This window comes from Morone saxatilis, unplaced genomic scaffold (genome assembly GCF_004916995.1).
Source record: "Morone saxatilis isolate NCDOM2014 unplaced genomic scaffold, NCSU_SB_2.0 Contig5, whole genome shotgun sequence".
Lineage (NCBI taxonomy): Eukaryota > Metazoa > Chordata > Actinopteri > Moronidae > Morone > Morone saxatilis.
This window is the reverse complement of record NW_023340095.1, coordinates 825,969-843,659: the sequence shown is the minus strand read 5'-3', so window position 1 is coordinate 843,659 and position 17,691 is coordinate 825,969. Positions and strand designations below refer to the sequence as shown.

The window sequence follows — 17,691 nt, the reverse complement described above, 5'->3', positions numbered from 1 at the left end:
CAACAATACACAATTCAGTATCTACTTTGTAAGACTCGGGACACATCACAAATTGGCTGTGAGAGTTATAGAATTCAGCTAACATGAATATTTTTTAAATAAATGTTACTCTGGCCAGGCCATTCTGTTTGATAGAATCTGACAGAACTCTGCAGTCACTCACCGCTCAGTTTGGTCTTGATACCCATGGGTGTGCGGCGAGGTCGGCTGAATCCAGTCTCATTCTCAGCGAAGATTCTGAACTCGTACTCGGTGGCTTCCATCAAGCCGCCCATGGTGAACTGACGATCCTTGGAGCGCTCCTTGTTGCATTTCTTCCAGGCACTCTCTCCAGCCTCCCTAAACTCAATCCAGTAGCCCAGAATCTCCTTGCCACCATCATGCTCGGGCCTGAGCCAGTGGATAGTGATGCAGTCTTTGGTGACAGAGATGATGTCGATCTCGCCTGGTTGGCTGGGTTTGTCTATAAGACGACAGACAGGAGGAAATTAATACTCATGAAGAGTTAAAGTAACATGCAGTTGTAGCAAAAATGTCCTTATGTTCAGATTAGTTATGTCTTAAATTTCAATGTCTTGTCTACTCATGCAGAAATGAGCGTGATAAAATACACTTCATTAATCCCTCACTGGGGAAAGTCACTTGCTACAGCAGCTCCAGATACATGAAAGCAGAAAATAGAATACAAGTTATATGTACACTATGTACAGCTTTTATACAGATTGATATAGAATATTGCAAAAGTTACAGCAGGAGGTAGTGCCATGGTGTAAAAATAAATTTTTGCACAGGACAAAAAATATATATACAGCAGTATAGTTTAGCAGAAAATAAAGGCTATAGACAGGGCTTGGAATATACAGTACAGGTCTAATAATACTAATAATATGTCATGTAATGTTAACTCACCAAATGGATCTTTGCAGACCACAGGCTCTGAAGCAGGACCAGGCTCACTCTGCCCAATGTCATTCTGAGCAACCACTCTGAACATGTACTCTGCATCGGGGATGAGACCAGTGACATTGTACATGGTGGTGGTGATATGGGTCTTGTTGTGGCGGACCCACTTCTCTGTAGAAATCTCCCTCCTTTCCACGTAGTATCCTGTGACGCGGGAGCCTCCATCATCCCGGGGGCGGGCCCAGGACAGAGACACTAAAGTCTTGGCAACGTCCATGATCTCTGGTGGGTTGCTGGGAGGTTCTGGTGGGCCTGAAGGGAAAATGCGTTGTATGTGAAATCAAATGTTTACAATATTTCTAATCAGAACATTTTGACAAATATCAGTTGTCAGTACTCACAAAGAGGTGTCTTTGGTATTACGGACTCTTCAGACTTGAGAGATCTGCTGACACCGAACTGGTTCTCAGCAGAGACCTTGAAGTGGTACTCCACATTCTCCTTCAGGCCCTTCACCACCAGAGAGTTCTCGATTACCCGGGAATCCACTGTACACCAGGCAGCCTTGGGTACCTCCCGCCTTTCCACAATGTATCCTAGAATGTCGGAACCACCATCATCTGATGGTGGCCGCCAGCTGACCCGGACTGATCTGGCCTGAATATCGTCAAACTCCAGAGGCCCTTCTGGGGCATCAGGGTGACCGATCACCTTCACCTGGAGAGGAAAATATACAGAAAGTTGAGTTACAACCATTCCAATAAAATCAATTTTTTAATTTTACTTAAGTACATTTTATTTTCTTGAAAATCTGTGAGATAAGGTGCTAACCTTGATGTACACAGCCTTCCTGCCGCATTTGTTTTCCAGCACCAGGTCGTAGGTACCGGTGTCGTCTTTGTGTGCCTCTTTGATGACCAGCTCAGTGATGTCATCATAGGTGGCAATCATGGCCCGGTGGGAAATGTCACGACCATCCTTGGTCCACTTGCATGTAGGGATGGGTTTTCCCTTAATGGGTACAGACAGACGGATGACTCCACCCTGTCGCACCACGTAGCCCTCCTCGTATTTACGATCAAGTTCATAGTCGGGATAATCTGAAGAACACAGATTTTGTAAATTAAATTACAGATTCTGTGAAAGTATGTTGATTATTTGACTGAAAAATCAAACTTTAAATTGTGGAATGTTGCTGAAATACCAAGCATTTCCTGGACTTTAACCACTCCGGTAATCTCAGCGGGCTCTCCAGAACCGCCAGCGTTGCAGGCTATGACCCTAAACTTGTACTCAGCACCCTGGGGCATGTGGGTGAGAATGTACTCGCACATCTTGGTGGGCGTGGTGTTGCACAATGTCCATTCCACCTGGTCCACCTTCTGCATCTCGATCAAGTAACCAGTAATGACAGAACCACCCTCCTCTTCAGGTGGCAGCCAGGCAAGAGAGACTGAAGTTCTGGTGGTGTCAGTGACTCTGGGCTGAACTGGAGGACCTGGAGGCTCTGTTCAACAATACAAAGATATGTTTCATTAATCCTTTCATAAAGATGAAAATAGGTAAATGTAATTACAGTATCACTGCAGCTGCACTGAGCTTTGTAACATGTACCGATGGGATCCATGGCAACGGTGATGGCGGAGCTCTCGCTGGGTTTGCCAGTTCCTCTGGAGTTGATGGCGGTGACGCGGTGTTCGTACTCCAGGCCCTCTATCAGGCCGGAGGAGCGGTACCTGGTCATGGTGACTGTATTCTTGTTGATCCTCATCCACCTGTCAGAGTTGGCCTCTTTACGTTCGATAATGTAGCCAGCAATGGTGGATCCACCATTGTCCTCGGGTGGTTGCCAGGTCAGGGTCATGCCCTCGTGGGTGACATCCAGCACCTCTGGTCTGCTTGGAGGTCCAGGGATAGCTACACAGGAGCAGATAGATTAATAGATTAATTGAATGACAAATTAATATAAGAGATTCCCTGAGCGTCTGAATTGTTGGAGCTTGGAGGATAACTCACTCTTGGGGCTCTTGCATTCCACCACTTCGGACTGAAGGAAGCTGCCAACACCAAAGCGATTCATGGCAGCAACACGGAACACATATTCGGTTCCCTCTGAGAGTCTGGTAAACTTGAAGCAGGGTCGGGTCACTGACTCGGACACAGTGCTCCAGCCTGGCCGGTGGGCATCGCGCTGCTCCACCACATAGCCACTGACATTGGCACCACCATCCTTCTCTGGAGGTTCCCAGCTGACTGTCACGGACACGCCGTCAGTCTCCTCGATCTTCATTGGACCGACTGGGATGCCAGGTTTGTCTGGACAAACACACAAAGGTGGTTGGTTAGAATCTGCATATTATTTGCATTTCACTTGATATAGTAAATAATTTGGATTTTATGGTTTTCAGATCTCTGTGTATAACCTTAATTTGTGCATTACTTACCAAGGATGATGACCTTGATGACCTCGGTTGCGACGCCAACAGCATTTTTCACCTCAAGTGTGTAGTCTCCTGTGTCGTTGATGGTGGTCTCACGAATGACGAGGTGGGTGTAATTGCCGTTGCTGTCAATCTTGATGCGGTCCAGGCTGTCCTTTAGTTTGACGCCACCGAAGGACCAGGTGCAGACAGGCTGCGGTTTGGCCTTTATGGGGATGTTGAGGTCGATGGGTTTGCCACGGTGCACATGGACAATCTTCTGAGGGATGTTGGTCATGTCGATCTTGGGCGTCACTGAAAAGCACAGTCAATTCAAGTCAGTTTTTATTAATAGAAAGAACTTTTAATGGGGAAAACAGAAGAAACTAGAATAGCAATAGAGGAAGGATCCATCTCTAAACAATAATACAGATTTAGTGTTCATCATATTTTAATGATTTCTGTGAAGCTTTTCAGAGTTTTAGCAAAGGCAGAAGTTATTGTGTGATGAATTGTGGATGTGTTATCTTACCCTTGATGTCCTCGATGGTGACAGGATTAACAGTGTCCATGGGTTCGCTGGCTCCCCTGCTGTTTGTGGCTCGGAGTCTGAACAGGTACTGGTCGTTCTCTGTCAGGGACTGGATGGTGTACTTGGACACTGAGGACTTGACTGATGCCACCGCACTCCACCTGTCCGAGCCAACTTTGCAGGCCTCGATGGTGTAGCCTGCCAGCCTGCTGCCGCCATCGTGCAGCGGTTTCTCCCAGTGCAGCGTGACAGTGGACTTGGTGACATCGACAACCTGGAGGTTCAGAGGCACAGACGGCACCTCGCATACCAGCACGGGCTGGGCTGTCTCACAAGGCTCACCGATGCCATAGATGTTCTCTGGAAGGACTCTGAAGTGGTAGTACATTCCCTCCTCCAGACCGGTGATCCTGAACAGGGTCTTCCTACACTCAGTGGTGACAGTCTTGTATGACTTCATGTTGGCGTCACGCTTCTCTATGATGTAGTTGCTGACGTGGGCGCCACCATCGATGCTTGGGATGTCCCATGTGATCACAACGGACTCCTTGGTGTAGTCCTTCACCTTTACAGAACCTGGAGGGCCAGGAGTGTCTGCAGGAAGAAGATGATTTGAGGAATGGAAGATATTAGTGTGTGTTTTTATACACATTACCCGAAAATTCATTGTAATATCTGTGGAAACTTGGGATGACATACCATAGATTTTAACCATGATGGTGGCAGTCTTCTTTCCCGATGGGTTCTCTGCCTCCACAATGTATTTTCCAGAGTCGTAGCGACTGACCTTCTCCACCATCAGCGAGGTGTAGCTATCTGTGGTCTCAATGTAGCCACGGCTCTGCAGCTCCACACCAGTCTTCCTCCAAGACACTACTGGTGCCGGCCGGCCGGTGACAAATACCATCAGGCGAAGGGTTCCTCCGGCACGTAGACACACCGTTTTCTTCAGGTCGTCAGCCAGCTCCAGGTCAGGCATTTCTGAATGGTTGGATGAAGAATAGTAAGGGGATAATGTCGTGATTGCCATTTTCTGGAATATTCCCATTGTAATCCTAATAGTAACACTAATGTCTATAATACCTCAACATAGTAATTTCAGAAATTAGGTTAAAAATGTACTGGCTTGGCTAACTGGATCATTTATAGTGTTTCTGATGGATATTGATAGATTCATTGTTAATAATAAAACTTAACTAAGCGTGTTTACTAAATTTAGCTTTTTCAACCTTGTGCGATGTTATTAGTTCTTGGATATTGCATTAATTATAGTAATAAAAACTCTATGATGGATACAGGTGATTACTAAACTAAACAGAAATCAAACAGAAATCTGCTTTGACTCACCAATTCTCTCCAGTGGCTCGATCTCAGCGCTAGGTTCACTGAACTCTCCGGTGCCGTTGCAGTTGATGGCAGCTACCCTGAACCTGTACGTCTTACTGGCTGCCAGGCCCGCGGCCACATACTCGTTGGTCTTGAGAGGTTTGGCGGTGGCACGGTACCAGTGCTCTGTGTCCCCCTCAAGGATCTCCACCACGTAGCCGGTGACGTCTGAGCCACCATCGTACATGGGCCTGGTCCAGGTCATGCTGATGCTGTGTTTGGTTGTATCAGTGATGCGAGGCATTGATGGAGGAGCTGGGGCATCTTGTAGTGGACAAATACAAATATGTTCATATCTGCTTGTCGCAACAAAGAACTGTAACCTTTTACACAGTTTAAGGTTTTGAAAATGAAAGACTGTGAATAAAATCTCTTACATATGGGGTCTTTACAGAGGATGTACGGTGAGGCGTCGCTGGGCTGGCTGTATCCAGCAGCGTTGACAGCTGTCACTCTGAACTGGTACTCGCTTCCTTCCAACAGGCCTGTGATCTTCAGACGGGTGTCATAGATGGTGTAAGTCTTATTCACCCGGGTCCACCTGGTCCAGAAAAGAAACACAAGGATATTGTGAGAGAGAGGCAATAAGAATCATTATGTCATGAAGCGAAAACTAAAATCTGTCCATTAAAGTCTTTAGAAGTTGATCCCACCTCGTGCTGCTCTTCTCTCGTTTATCCACTATGTAGTTTTTGATCTCACTGCCTCCATCACTCTCAGGTTTAAGCCATTCGATGATGACATGCTCCTTGCCCACAGTTGTAGCCTCTGGAGTTCCCGGCTGGGATGTGATGGCTGAGGAGAAAAGGGGTGGGACAGGTCAGAGAGACAAATCTAGTTTCCCCTTTTCATAAGTTATACGTTTTCATAACTTTTTTAAAGTAAAAGACTAAAATAGATTTTAAAAAATAACTCAAAACATTAAAACCTTTGGCGGATATTGTTGTAAATATTTATTTATAATTGTTTCATATATATCTAATTCTACTTTAGATGGTTGGTATAGCGCCACCATCAGGAAAATTGCCTCAACTCAGAGCAATGTGGCTTACTATAGGCATTCCTGGCAATGACGGGTTCGGACTCCAGTGGAACTCCAGGCCCGAACTTGTTGACTCCTCTGACTCTGAAGATATACTCGTTGTTCTTGATCAGCCTGGAGCTGACACATGACAGTGACTTGCACTCGGTCTCCATGATGACCCAGTTGAGTCGGCTGGTCTCACGACGCTCCACGATATAATGGGTGACAGTGTCTCCACCATCCTCCAGAGGAATCTTCCAGGACACTGTACACTTCTCTTCTGTCACTCTGCTGATCACAATCTTATCAGCTGGAGCTCCAGGAGTGTCTGAAAGACAGAAACCGAGGGTTAGATCAGAAAGCCAAGTTTTGTTGACAGTTAAGAGTCAACTATGATACACTTAAAATTATGTTAATTCCAGTTTAATTCATGTAGTTTGTTGGCTGCTTACCCAGAACTTTGACATTCACAGCGGCAGTCTTGATTCCGCTGGCATTCTTGACAGTCAGGATGTATCTGCCCGTGTCGTATCTGTCACAGTTCTTGATGACAGCCATGGCTCTGGTTGCGGTGTAGGTCAAAGAGTATTTCTCTCCGAGCTCCAAAATCTTTTCTCCCTTCGACCAGTACACTGTGGGTTCTGGTTTACCACCCACAGCACCATCCAAGACAAGGTCAGAGCCAGCCGTGACGGTAACAGTCTCACGGGCAAGCTTGCTGTCCAGCTCAGCTTTGGGAGGAGCTGCAACAAGCAAGAAACAAATGGTTTTTACCTCAATAAATTCAATTAAATTTTATTTATTCAATTTTAAATGACAGTTATACTGTATGTCATTGAGCTTTTTGTAAGGATGATACATACAATACACATACAATAGCAAAAATAATTGTAACTCTCCAACTTACAGTACTCATCCTTGCATGTGACTGGTCCAGTGGACTCAGAGGGTGCACTGTGGACGCCAGCGGCATTCTTGGCGATGACGCGGTACTCAAAGGTCTCTCCTTCTCCCAGGTTGGTGACAGTGAAGTAGTTCTCTGTGATGGTGGTGTAATTGCACTTGAGCCAGCGGTTGTCGTCCCACTCATCTGTGCTATACACTTTCCTCTCCACCACGTAACCAGTGATCTTGCTGCCACCGTCATTGAACGGCACAGTCCAGCACAACGACACAGAGGAGCGGGTGATATCAGTCACCTCGGGTTTACCAGGAGGATCTAAGCAGGGACAGGGAGAAGTTTACCGTAAAACTGTAGCTCAGCTTTCATCACAACGCTTTTTATTTTCTTAAAGGGTTAAACTGTTTTAGCTGAGTGAGGAGAACAGTAAAAAGTGTTTTGTAATCAAATTAACGGACAAATGTGACGGACAACCTGTCATGGGTTTACAACACATTTTTGTAGTTAAGATATAAATATTTCCCTTACCAACAGGATTGAGTGCCAGCACAGGTCTGGAGGCCTCGCTAGCCTTGCTGAGTCCAGCGATGTTCATGGCATATACTCTGAACTGGTACTCCAGGCCCTCAATCAGGTTGGACACCTTGTAATGGCACTCCAGGCAGGGTAGCTTGTTCTCCCTCACCCAGAGGATTGTGTTCCTCTCCTTCTTCTCGATCCAGTAGCCTGTCACCTGGCTGCCACCATCAGCATATGGCAGGTCCCATTTGATACTAATGGCGTTGGCAGACACGGATACCACATCTGGACGATTTGGAGGACTTGGAGGAACTGTGGAAGTTAAAGTGAGGTGAGATATAGTGAGATAACGATGTGGCATCCATAAATATGAAAAAAACAGGACTTGCATTTACTTTTGGATAACCTTTGAACAGAACTTACCAAATGGATGCTCAATGACAACAGGAGCCGACTCAATGGACTTGCTGACTCCAAACTTGTTCTCAGCGCACACTCTGAAGGTGTACTCCATATACTTGGTGAGATGAGTCACTTTGATTGTGGTTCTCTTCACACTGGAGTTAACCACTTGCCAGGAGGCAGAGCCAGCTTCTCGTTTTTCCACAATGTAGTTGGTGATATCAGAGCCGCCATCATCAGCTGGCGCCGACCAGGCGAGGTTGCAGGTCTCTGATGAGACTCCAGAAATCTCCACAGGGCCTGTAGGTGGACTTGGTCTGCCAACCACAAGTACAGTCACTGTGAACGTCTTCACACCAGCAGCATTCTCCAGGATCAGGTAGTATTTGCCACTGTCACTTCTCTTGCTGTCTCTCACCAAGAGAGTGGTTCTCTCCTTTGTGGTTCTTATTATGACTCTGTCTGTCTCCTTCAGCTTCATCTCCTCCAGCTTCCAGGTGACTTTAGGTGCAGGCCTGCCGCTGATGGGGATGTCGATTGTGAAGGTGTTGGAGAGCTTGCAGGTGATAAGCTGGTTGGTGATGCTGCTGAGGTCAGCAGTTGGTTCGATGCGAGGCTCCTTAATGACCACAGAACTAAAGGTGCCCTGAGGCTCACTGATTCCAGCATCGTTCTTGGCCTTGACTCTGAAGTCATACTCTGTGTTCTCAAGCAGACCCTCGACCAGCATCTTCTGGGACTTTGTCTCTCCGCCAAGAACCCAGCGATCAGTGCCTTTAGCTCTGAATTCAACAATGTAGCCTCTGACGCGGCTACCTCCATCATGCTCCGGTTTCAGCCACACCAGGGAGGCTGTGGAGTTGGTGGTGTCGACAACATCAAGTCTCTTGGGTGGTGCAGGTTCTTCTGTGGCAATGATGGGCTCCGTCATCTCGTGAGGTTCCCCTTGGCCATACTGGTTAACTGCAGTCACCCTGAATAGATATTGCACACCAATATCCAGACCAATTACCCTGATTATCTGTCGAGAGCACTTGGTGCTGACCTCCTGCCAAGCCAGGCGGCTGGCCTCACGCTTATCTACAAGGTAGTGATGGATTCTGGATCCGCCATCATTGGTAGGGGCATCCCACATCATTGTCAAGGCTCCGCGGGTAACGTCTTTGAAAGTGATGGCTCCTGGAGGTCCGGGTGTGTCCAGCACTTTGACAGTGAATGTGATGGACTTGCGGCCGCTGTTGTTCTCCAGGAACAGGGTGTATTTGCCAGCTTCGTACCTAGTACAACCCTCAATGGTCAAAGTAGAGGAGGAATCTGTGGTGTTGATATCGCCCATGACAGGCAGCTCACCATCTACCTTAGACCAGGTGGCAAGAGGAGCTGGTTTGCCACGGAAGGCAATGTGAAGGGTGACAGTACCGCCATTCTTTACAATGTGAGTCTGCTTGAAATTGGCATCAATGTCGATCTCAGGAGATCTAAGTCTGTCCAGAGCCTGAACAGCGTTGGGCATCACTGAGGCTTCGCCCTCTCCAGATCCGTTCACAGCACTGACCCTGAACTTATAGAGCTCTCCAGGCACCAGGCCCTTGGCAGTATACCTGGTGTGGATGCAAATCTGGCTGTTGACTCTGTGCCATTCCTCAAGACTGGCCTTACACATATCAATATTATAGCCAATGATTTCCATGCCACCATCGAAGACAGGCTTGGTCCATTCCAGGCTGACTGAGGACTTGGTGGAGTCAGTGACCTATACAACAAGAAAAGAGCATAGTTTTATAGTGTAATTTCTAATGTATATTTTTCTTTGTTCCTTTTCCTTCTTTTCATTAAAGTTATTTTTGAGGTTTCTTCTGTTCTAAAATAGAACATGATTTGTGAGCTGATTTTCAATAATATAAAGATTCAGCTATTCAAAATAGCCTTCATATCTTTATTTATCAGTGTATTCAGATTTTTGTTAATTATGAAATGAAAATTAAACAAAAGAAAATCAGGATGAGAATTTGAAGATTGACCTTAACATGAATGGTTCTTCTTTTACAATTCCATGCAGTGTCCCTGCAATCCTACCTTGATTACTGTGGGGGCACTAGGAGCACTAGTTGGCTCTCTGCATTTGAAGAGCCTGGAGGTACTGCTGGCCGGTCCGACACCAGCGCCATTTTCAGCCATGACTCGGAATTCATACTCGTTGCCCTCAGTGAGGTTAGTGACACGGTGTCTTAGCTCCGTGATGGCCCTCTTGGAGGAAACCTTCACCCAACGCAGGCTCTTTTTCTCTCTTCTCTCTAGGATGTATTGTTTGATCTCGTTTCCTCCATCTGACCTTGGCCTGGTCCAGCACATAGTGATGCTGTTTCCGGTCACATGGGTAGCATCTGGGGTGCCAGGGGCATCGGGCACAGTGGGGGTGGGGGGAGTGGTAAGTTAGAAAATCTTTTGGAAATATTTTAAATGGAAGTTATTGACAGTTAATATGTCTAAATATGTCAGACAAGAACTGTGAGTGACTTTACTTACTGTATTGCATCTGTGCGATGAGAGGATCAGAGTCCAGTGGTTTGCCGACACCAAACTTGTTGACAGCAGAGATTCTGAACTGGTACTCATTGCCCTTGATGAGGTTGGTGGCATTGTAAGAACATGCTTCACATTTGGAGGTGACCAAGGCCCAGGAGATCCTGGATGTCTCCCTCTTCTCCACCATATAGTGGGTGATGGCGGCACAGCCGTCGTTCTCTGGTGGGTTCCACCACACGGTGCACTTCTCAGCCGTGATGCCGGTGAATCGGATGGGACCCTCGACAGGTCCTGGGGTATCTGCAGAGAAACAGAAAAAAGTTTTTGTTTTAGTTTTAGAGTCACTTGAAAAATATTCACAAATTGTGATATTGTAAAATCATATTCATGATGCCTTTGTGAGCTTAAGTGATAATAGAAACAGGTTTAAAAATGTTTGAATCATAAATCTTTACCAAATAACAAGTCATTGTTTACCAACCTTGTACTCTGACATTGACATCAGCTTTCTTAGTACCGGAGCTGTTCTTGGCCTCTACAGTGTAGATGCCACGGTGGTTCCTATCAGCATCACGGATAAAAAGACTGCTGGCGCCAATGCTTGTGGCAATCTCAATGTCAATCATGATCCTCTTGTCAATCTCTCTGCCATCTTTGTACCAGATAACCTGGGGGACGGGACGTCCTGTGATAGAGCAGCCAAGCTTAACATTCTCTCCAGCCCTCAGGGTGGACACCTGGTCTGGAGACCACTCGATCTCGGGTGCAACTAGAGGTGCAAAGAGAATGAACAAATGAGGAATCAGCATAATCAAAGGGTTGTGAAAAACCTATTATTCACTAATTTTTCTATATTTTTAGAAATTAGAAAATACTTACTGCTTTCATCCTTGGTCATAATGTATCCAGAGGAGTTAGATGGTGGACTGACTGTGCCCACAGCATTCCTGGCAATCACTCTAAACTCGAATCTGTCTCCAGCAGACAGGCTGGTCACAGTGAACTGGGTCTCGCTGATATCAGTGAAGTTGCACCGCAGCCATTTGCCTCTACCTTGGCGCCTCTCCACACTGTAGGCCACAATTTTGCTGCCTCCGTCCCTCTTGGGGATGTCCCACTGCAGGGTGACTGAGTCTCTGGTCACATCGATGCAGACAGGGTTGCCAGGTGGATCTAAACAGAAGAAAAATAAGCAGGTTATCCATAGTGCTCGATTGAAAAATCCTGAACTAATAGCAAAGCAAACCAATACAGCATGTACTTACCAACAGGGGAGATAGCGAGCGCATGTTTGCTCTGTTCACTAACAGTACTAAGTCCGGCGTTGTTCTCAGCGTAGACTCTAAAGGAGTACTCCAAACCCTCAATGAGACCAATGATCCTGTACTCTTTGTTAGAAATAATGGTGGAGTTCACCTTCTGCCACATGAGGCTGTTCCTGTCCTTCTTCTCAACATGATAACCCAAAATTGGGGATCCTCCATCGAAGCCTGGGGCCTCCCACCTAATGGTCATACCATCACTAGTGACGTTGAAGGCCACTGGCTTTCCTGGAGGGCCTGGAGGTTTGTACTGGTGCTGGGCAACGATTTCTGGGGAGATGAGTGATTCACTGACTCCATACTTGTTCTCTGCACGGACTCTGAACTGGTAATGAGTTCCCTTGACCAGGTTGGGAATCTTAAAGGTGGTCCTGACAACACTAGAGCAGACCATCTTCCAGTTGGCCTGGGAGATCTCACGCTTCTCCACGCTGTAGCAGGTGATCTCACCACCTCCGTCTTCCTTTGGCTGATCCCAGGAGATGATGATACTCTGGGCTTTAATCTCATCGAAGCGGATGGGACCAACAGGCACTGAGGGAGGTCCCAGAGTTATCACATTAATGTCAAAGTAGTTCTTGACAACTCTATTGTCCAGAACCAAGGTGTACTGGCCGGCATGTTCTTTCTTGGCTCCCCTGACTGTGACTGCAGTCTTGTTGTCAGTGGTCCTGAAGCGAACCTTCTCGCTTTCCTTCAGAGGCAAGTTATCCTTTAGCCAGCTGATTGCAGGTTTTGGTTTACCCTTGAAAGGCAACTCGATGTGGATGTTCTGACCAATACGAACAGCAAGCCCTCCATTGGGGTAGTCAACAAGGTTGGCCTCAGGTGGAATGAGGAAGTCCATCACTGTGATTGGACCAATCTGAGAGAAGTCACTGTTGCCCTTCTCATTCTTGGCAAACACTCTGAAGTCCATGACAGCATTCTCCTTGAGTCCTGTCACCTCACAGCTGCAGCGTTTGCATGTCGCACCCAAAGTCCAGGTGGGATCTTCCTTGGTTCTCTTCTCAATTATGTATTCAGTGATGTAGCTGCCACCATCGTGGTCAGGTCTTGTCCACTGCAGGGTAACAGAGGTTTTTGTAGAGTCCACCATTACCAGGTCTTTAACAGCTCCTGGGGTTTCTGTGGCTCTGACAGGCTCAGTGGTCTCGCAAGTGTCACCCACACCATACTCGTTTTCAGCAGACACACGGAAGAAGTAAGCTTTATCTTCCTCCAGGCCTGAAACCTTGTAAGATGTGTTGGCACACTCGGCGGTGATCACCTGGTAAGCCTTCATGGTGGAGGCCTTCTTCTCAACAATGTAATTAGTGACAGGGGAACCACCCTCAATAAGAGGAGCCTCCCAGCTCAGTGTCAGCTTTCCTCTTGTCACGTTCTTAATCATCAATTTCTGGCAGGTGGCTGGACTGTCCAGAACCTTCAGGGAAACTGTGATTATCTTGGGTTCTCCTACACCATTCTCAATCTCCAGCAGGTACTTGCCGCGGTCGTCACGGGTGACCTTGGGGATGAGGAGTGTTGTTGCTCGCTCAGTGCTGTTAATGGTGTAGCGGTTGTCACCGGTAATGTTGCGGTCATCACGGCGCCAGGTAACATTGGGGGCAGGGCGTCCCTTCAGGGGAATAAACACTTCAACATCACGGCCAGCTCTGGCTGTGTACTGGGTTGTCATGGGAACGTCCAAGTCCAAATCGGCCTCCTCTGTGGGAGAGGTGGGAAATGGGAAAGACCAGAAATTAATAATACGAACAATGCTTTTATTTTGATCACAAAACATAAAAGACTCATGTCCTGTGTTAATACTGTGGAAGCATCTATGTATACAAACCCAAGATATCTTTGGCTTGCACAGGCTGGTACATTTTGATGTCTTCTCCTTTGCCCTTGCAGTTGACAGCAGAGACTCTGAAGAAGTAGTAGGTTCCAGGTTTCAGGTGGGATATCACATACTCGCAGGCCTTAACCTGCGGGTTAATGGTCACCCATTCTCTTTCCTCTGTGTTCATCTGGTCCAAAATGTAGTGTGTAATTTCACTGCCACCATCATAGACAGGCTTCTCCCAGCCAAGGGTGATGGAGGTCTTTGTGGAGTCAACCACACGCAGCTTGGATGGCTCACCAGGCAGATCTGAGGAAGACAAAAAAAAGGATACAAATGTTTTCAGTAGTTCCATGTAAAGACCTTACAATGAAGAAATTCCTAAAATGCTGGGGGATGCCAGTAAGTACAAATTGTATGCATACCGATGGGGTCGTAGGCCTTGTAGAGGTCAGAGGACTCAGAGTAGTTTCCTGCTCCAGCTTTGTTGATAGCACAAACTCTGTACTGGTACTCGTTGTTCTCCACCAGGTTGGTGACTTTCTGCCTGGTATCTCTGATAGTGCCCTTCACCACCTAGACAAAAATGGATGTTATGATGCTTACAAATACCAGTTATTAGTTTGGCTTCTTTTATTCTTAAAAACAAATTAAATATCTAAAGATAGGTCAGTAAACAAACCTTGAACCATTGCAGACTCTTCTTCTCCCTCTTCTCCAGGTAGTAGCCATCAATGTCGCTGCCTCCATCCAATGCTGGTCTTTCCCAGATCACTGTCATAGTGGACTTAGTGATCATGGTCACTTTAGGCTTGGATGGCTCACTTGGAGGTACTGTATGAAATCAAAATGATCAACTTAGATGAAATTAACTAGTTTTCCATTAAAAAATATTTAAGTAGAAAAATATTATTATTTTAAGTAAGTATTGCAAATGTTCTATATTCATTTTCTTCATATTCGTATATGCAAATCATAAAATAATACATTATAGTGTAGTTATTTTTCAAAGCTAATAATCAACTCTGACTTGATTGATGATCATTGACAGTGACATTATTCAGTTTGCTTACCAAATGCGTTCTTGGCAACCACAGGCTCAGACTCTAGTGGGTCTCCGATGCCGTATTTGTTGATTCCACGGACTCTGAAGATGTACTCATTGCCCTGAATGAGTCTGGGCACATTTACAATGCAGTCTACCAGTTTCTCTGAGACAATGGACCACATGACCCTGCTGGTCTCCCTCTTTTCCACAATGTAATGTGTTACCATAGCACCGCCCTCATCAGCAGGTGGAGACCACATGATGGTGATGTTGTCAGCTGTGACTTTCTTAAACTGAATCTCTCCATCAGGGGGTCCTGGCTTGTCTGGGTAGGGCAGGGACATATTTATGCATGTCAGTGTCTACAGTGTATATAAGATAAATGCCATTCAAGGCAAAATTAGATCAGTACAGTCATAGGCACAATACAATACAAACTCATTAAATAATATGTGAATACCTTGAATGAGCAGCCTGACAATGGCGCACGCAGATCCCAGGGAGTTCTTCACCTTGACTTCGTATGTTCCAGAGTTCAGACGAGTGGTTTCCTTCAGGAACACACTGGTGGACTCGAATGCGTGTTTGAAAGAGAGCTGGGCACTGGGCTTAAGCTCTCTGCCATCCTTAAACCACTCGATAGTGGGAGCAGGTTTGGCTGTGATATTAAATTTGAGCTCCACATTAGACTCAGCTCTGTACTTGACCTCGTTGAGATACTCGTGTGGTATTTCAATCTCTGGGGCACCTGGATGATAAATAAAAAAACGGTAGGTGAGTTTAGATTCTGATGGATGTGGTCCTCACAAGAATCAGAATCAGAATCAGAAATATAATAATAACCCAGGGGGAAATTATTTTAAATAAGGTATTAGATCCAAGTGCTAAAGGACTAATGTGATATCCAGTCACACAGTTCACAAAAAACACTGGCATAGTGTTTAGTTTGTGACAAAAATTTACTTTTGTACAAAAAATGCCCAGAAACACAAATGAGACCTACCATAGGTGTCGACACATGTAGCTGGTCCAGCAGTCGTGGATGGGTTGCTCACTGAGCCGACAGCATTCTTGGCCATGACTCTAAACTCGTATGTCTCGTCCTGGGTAAGGCCAGTCACAGTGTAGCGGGTGTCTGTGACATTGGTGAGGTTAGCCTTGGACCATCTAGCATTAATGCCCTCTTTCTTCTCAATGATGTAGCCAGTGATTGGAGATCCTCCATCATAGTTGGGCTTCTGCCAGGCGAGGCTAATGGAGTTCTTGGTGATGTCACTGATGCGCAAGTTGATGGGTGGCTCTGCACAAACAGACAGTAAGAACTCGTTAAGCAACTGTTGCTAAGAAGTAAAATTGGATTTTATTGACTTTGAAATAATTTTTTTGAGATTAAACTCACCACAGGCATCAATAGCAAGCACTGCATCAGAAACCTTGCTGAAGGCACTGATTCCAGCAGCGTTCTCTGCTGCCACCTTGAACTCATAAATAAGTCCAGCATTGATGTTGGTAACCTTGAAGTGTGTAGCACGGATCACCATTTTGTTCACTCTCTGCCAAAGGATGCTGTTCCTGTCTTTCATCTGGAGATGGTAGCCAAACACATGGCTGCCACCATCTGACTTTGGCTCCTTCCAGGCAACAGTTATGGTCTCCCTGGTTACTGCAGTGATCTCTGGAGTCGATGGAGCATCAGGAATAGCTGGCGGGTAAAAGTTGAAGGGTTAACATTAACATTGACGAACAGAGTAGAAAAAAATAATACAATGGAAGTTAAAAGAGGGAAGCAAACCAAAGACCACTTACTGTAAGGAAGGCTGACAGTGACAGTTGGTGAGTCAATGTGCTCGCTGATTCCATATCTGTTCTCAGCCCTGATTCTGAACTGGTACTCCAGGCCAGTGGTTAGCTTCATGATCTTCATGGTGCAGCGGGCCACAGCAGAAGAGACATCCATCCAGTTGGCTGTTGTTGTCTCTCTCTTCTGGATGATGTAGTTGGTGATAGGGCTGCCACCATCATATGCTGGTGGGAGCCACTTCAGGCTCACACTTTCTTCTGTGACGTCAAATAGTTCCACAGGTCCTACTGGGGCACTGGGGCGGTCCAGAACCACAATGTTTACAAAAGACTTGGTGGTTCCAATGGAGTTGGAGGCAGTAATATTGTAGCGTCCTGAGTCTGCAGCAATGCTCTCACGCAAAGTGATCTTGATGCTGTCAGGGGTGACTTCAGAGTTGAACCTCATTGTTGACTTGAGCAGAACATTATCCTTGGACAGGCTGACTTTAGGCAAAGGCCTGCCTGTCAGTGGGATCTCACACTTGAGGTTGGAGCCAGCTCTGACATATACTGTGTTGTGGGGGAAGTCCTTCATGATGATCTCAGGGGATTCTAGGGTAAAAAAGTAACAAAGGCTGCTGTATCAGTGGAAATTAAGTGCAATATGGTGTAATTTGCAATTATAATAATCATTATAAGTGATGAATGTTGGCTTATTCTGTTGTTTGTATTTCTTCTTCATTAATCACATTGTTGAATATGATCAATCTGAGCAGTCCGTAACTTACCAAGTTGGTCTTTGACCAGTACAGGGGTCAACATTTCCTTAATATCACTGAATCCAGCGTGATTTTCAGCTCTGACTCTGAAGAAGTACTCAGCATTCTCCCTCAGACCAGAAACTGTTAAGTGGATGGACTTGGTTACACCACACTTAACCCACTTCTCCTGGCCTTTCTCCAGAGCTTCTACCAGGTAGCCAGTAATTCTGCTGCCTCCATCTTGTTCTGGTTTGGCCCAGGCCAGGGTTACACTCTCCTTGGTCACATCAGTCACACCCAGCTTTGGTGGTGGGCTTGGTTTTTCTGGAGAAAGAGG

At 46.1% G+C, this 17,691-nt stretch overlaps 1 protein-coding gene across 33 annotated transcripts in view; it reads right to left on the bottom strand.

Annotated features, from left to right (window-relative positions):
* Nucleotides 1-17,691, bottom strand: part of ttn.2 (titin, tandem duplicate 2) — a 212,218-nt gene that overhangs the window by 10,777 nt on the left and 183,750 nt on the right. For all 33 annotated transcript variants that reach the window (XM_035676170.1, XM_035676193.1, XM_035676176.1 and 30 more), the window contains 32 exons: nucleotides 17,382-17,678; nucleotides 16,618-17,205; nucleotides 16,211-16,513; nucleotides 15,815-16,111; nucleotides 15,272-15,559; nucleotides 14,837-15,136; nucleotides 14,446-14,597; nucleotides 14,189-14,339; nucleotides 13,773-14,072; nucleotides 11,879-13,645; nucleotides 11,493-11,786; nucleotides 11,095-11,382; nucleotides 10,616-10,913; nucleotides 10,164-10,500; nucleotides 8,109-9,840; nucleotides 7,695-7,997; nucleotides 7,173-7,484; nucleotides 6,718-7,008; nucleotides 6,294-6,593; nucleotides 5,895-6,036; nucleotides 5,619-5,782; nucleotides 5,203-5,505; nucleotides 4,555-4,836; nucleotides 3,856-4,449; nucleotides 3,348-3,638; nucleotides 2,920-3,219; nucleotides 2,518-2,820; nucleotides 2,108-2,410; nucleotides 1,735-2,003; nucleotides 1,305-1,620; nucleotides 910-1,215; nucleotides 164-463 (listed from right to left, as the gene is read on the bottom strand). In XM_035676170.1, the coding sequence (XP_035532063.1) occupies nucleotides 164-463; nucleotides 910-1,215; nucleotides 1,305-1,620; nucleotides 1,735-2,003; nucleotides 2,108-2,410; nucleotides 2,518-2,820; nucleotides 2,920-3,219; nucleotides 3,348-3,638; nucleotides 3,856-4,449; nucleotides 4,555-4,836; nucleotides 5,203-5,505; nucleotides 5,619-5,782; nucleotides 5,895-6,036; nucleotides 6,294-6,593; nucleotides 6,718-7,008; nucleotides 7,173-7,484; nucleotides 7,695-7,997; nucleotides 8,109-9,840; nucleotides 10,164-10,500; nucleotides 10,616-10,913; nucleotides 11,095-11,382; nucleotides 11,493-11,786; nucleotides 11,879-13,645; nucleotides 13,773-14,072; nucleotides 14,189-14,339; nucleotides 14,446-14,597; nucleotides 14,837-15,136; nucleotides 15,272-15,559; nucleotides 15,815-16,111; nucleotides 16,211-16,513; nucleotides 16,618-17,205; nucleotides 17,382-17,678 (12,471 nt within the window). The remainder of the gene's footprint in view (nucleotides 1-163; nucleotides 464-909; nucleotides 1,216-1,304; nucleotides 1,621-1,734; nucleotides 2,004-2,107; nucleotides 2,411-2,517; nucleotides 2,821-2,919; nucleotides 3,220-3,347; nucleotides 3,639-3,855; nucleotides 4,450-4,554; nucleotides 4,837-5,202; nucleotides 5,506-5,618; nucleotides 5,783-5,894; nucleotides 6,037-6,293; nucleotides 6,594-6,717; nucleotides 7,009-7,172; nucleotides 7,485-7,694; nucleotides 7,998-8,108; nucleotides 9,841-10,163; nucleotides 10,501-10,615; nucleotides 10,914-11,094; nucleotides 11,383-11,492; nucleotides 11,787-11,878; nucleotides 13,646-13,772; nucleotides 14,073-14,188; nucleotides 14,340-14,445; nucleotides 14,598-14,836; nucleotides 15,137-15,271; nucleotides 15,560-15,814; nucleotides 16,112-16,210; nucleotides 16,514-16,617; nucleotides 17,206-17,381; nucleotides 17,679-17,691) is intronic.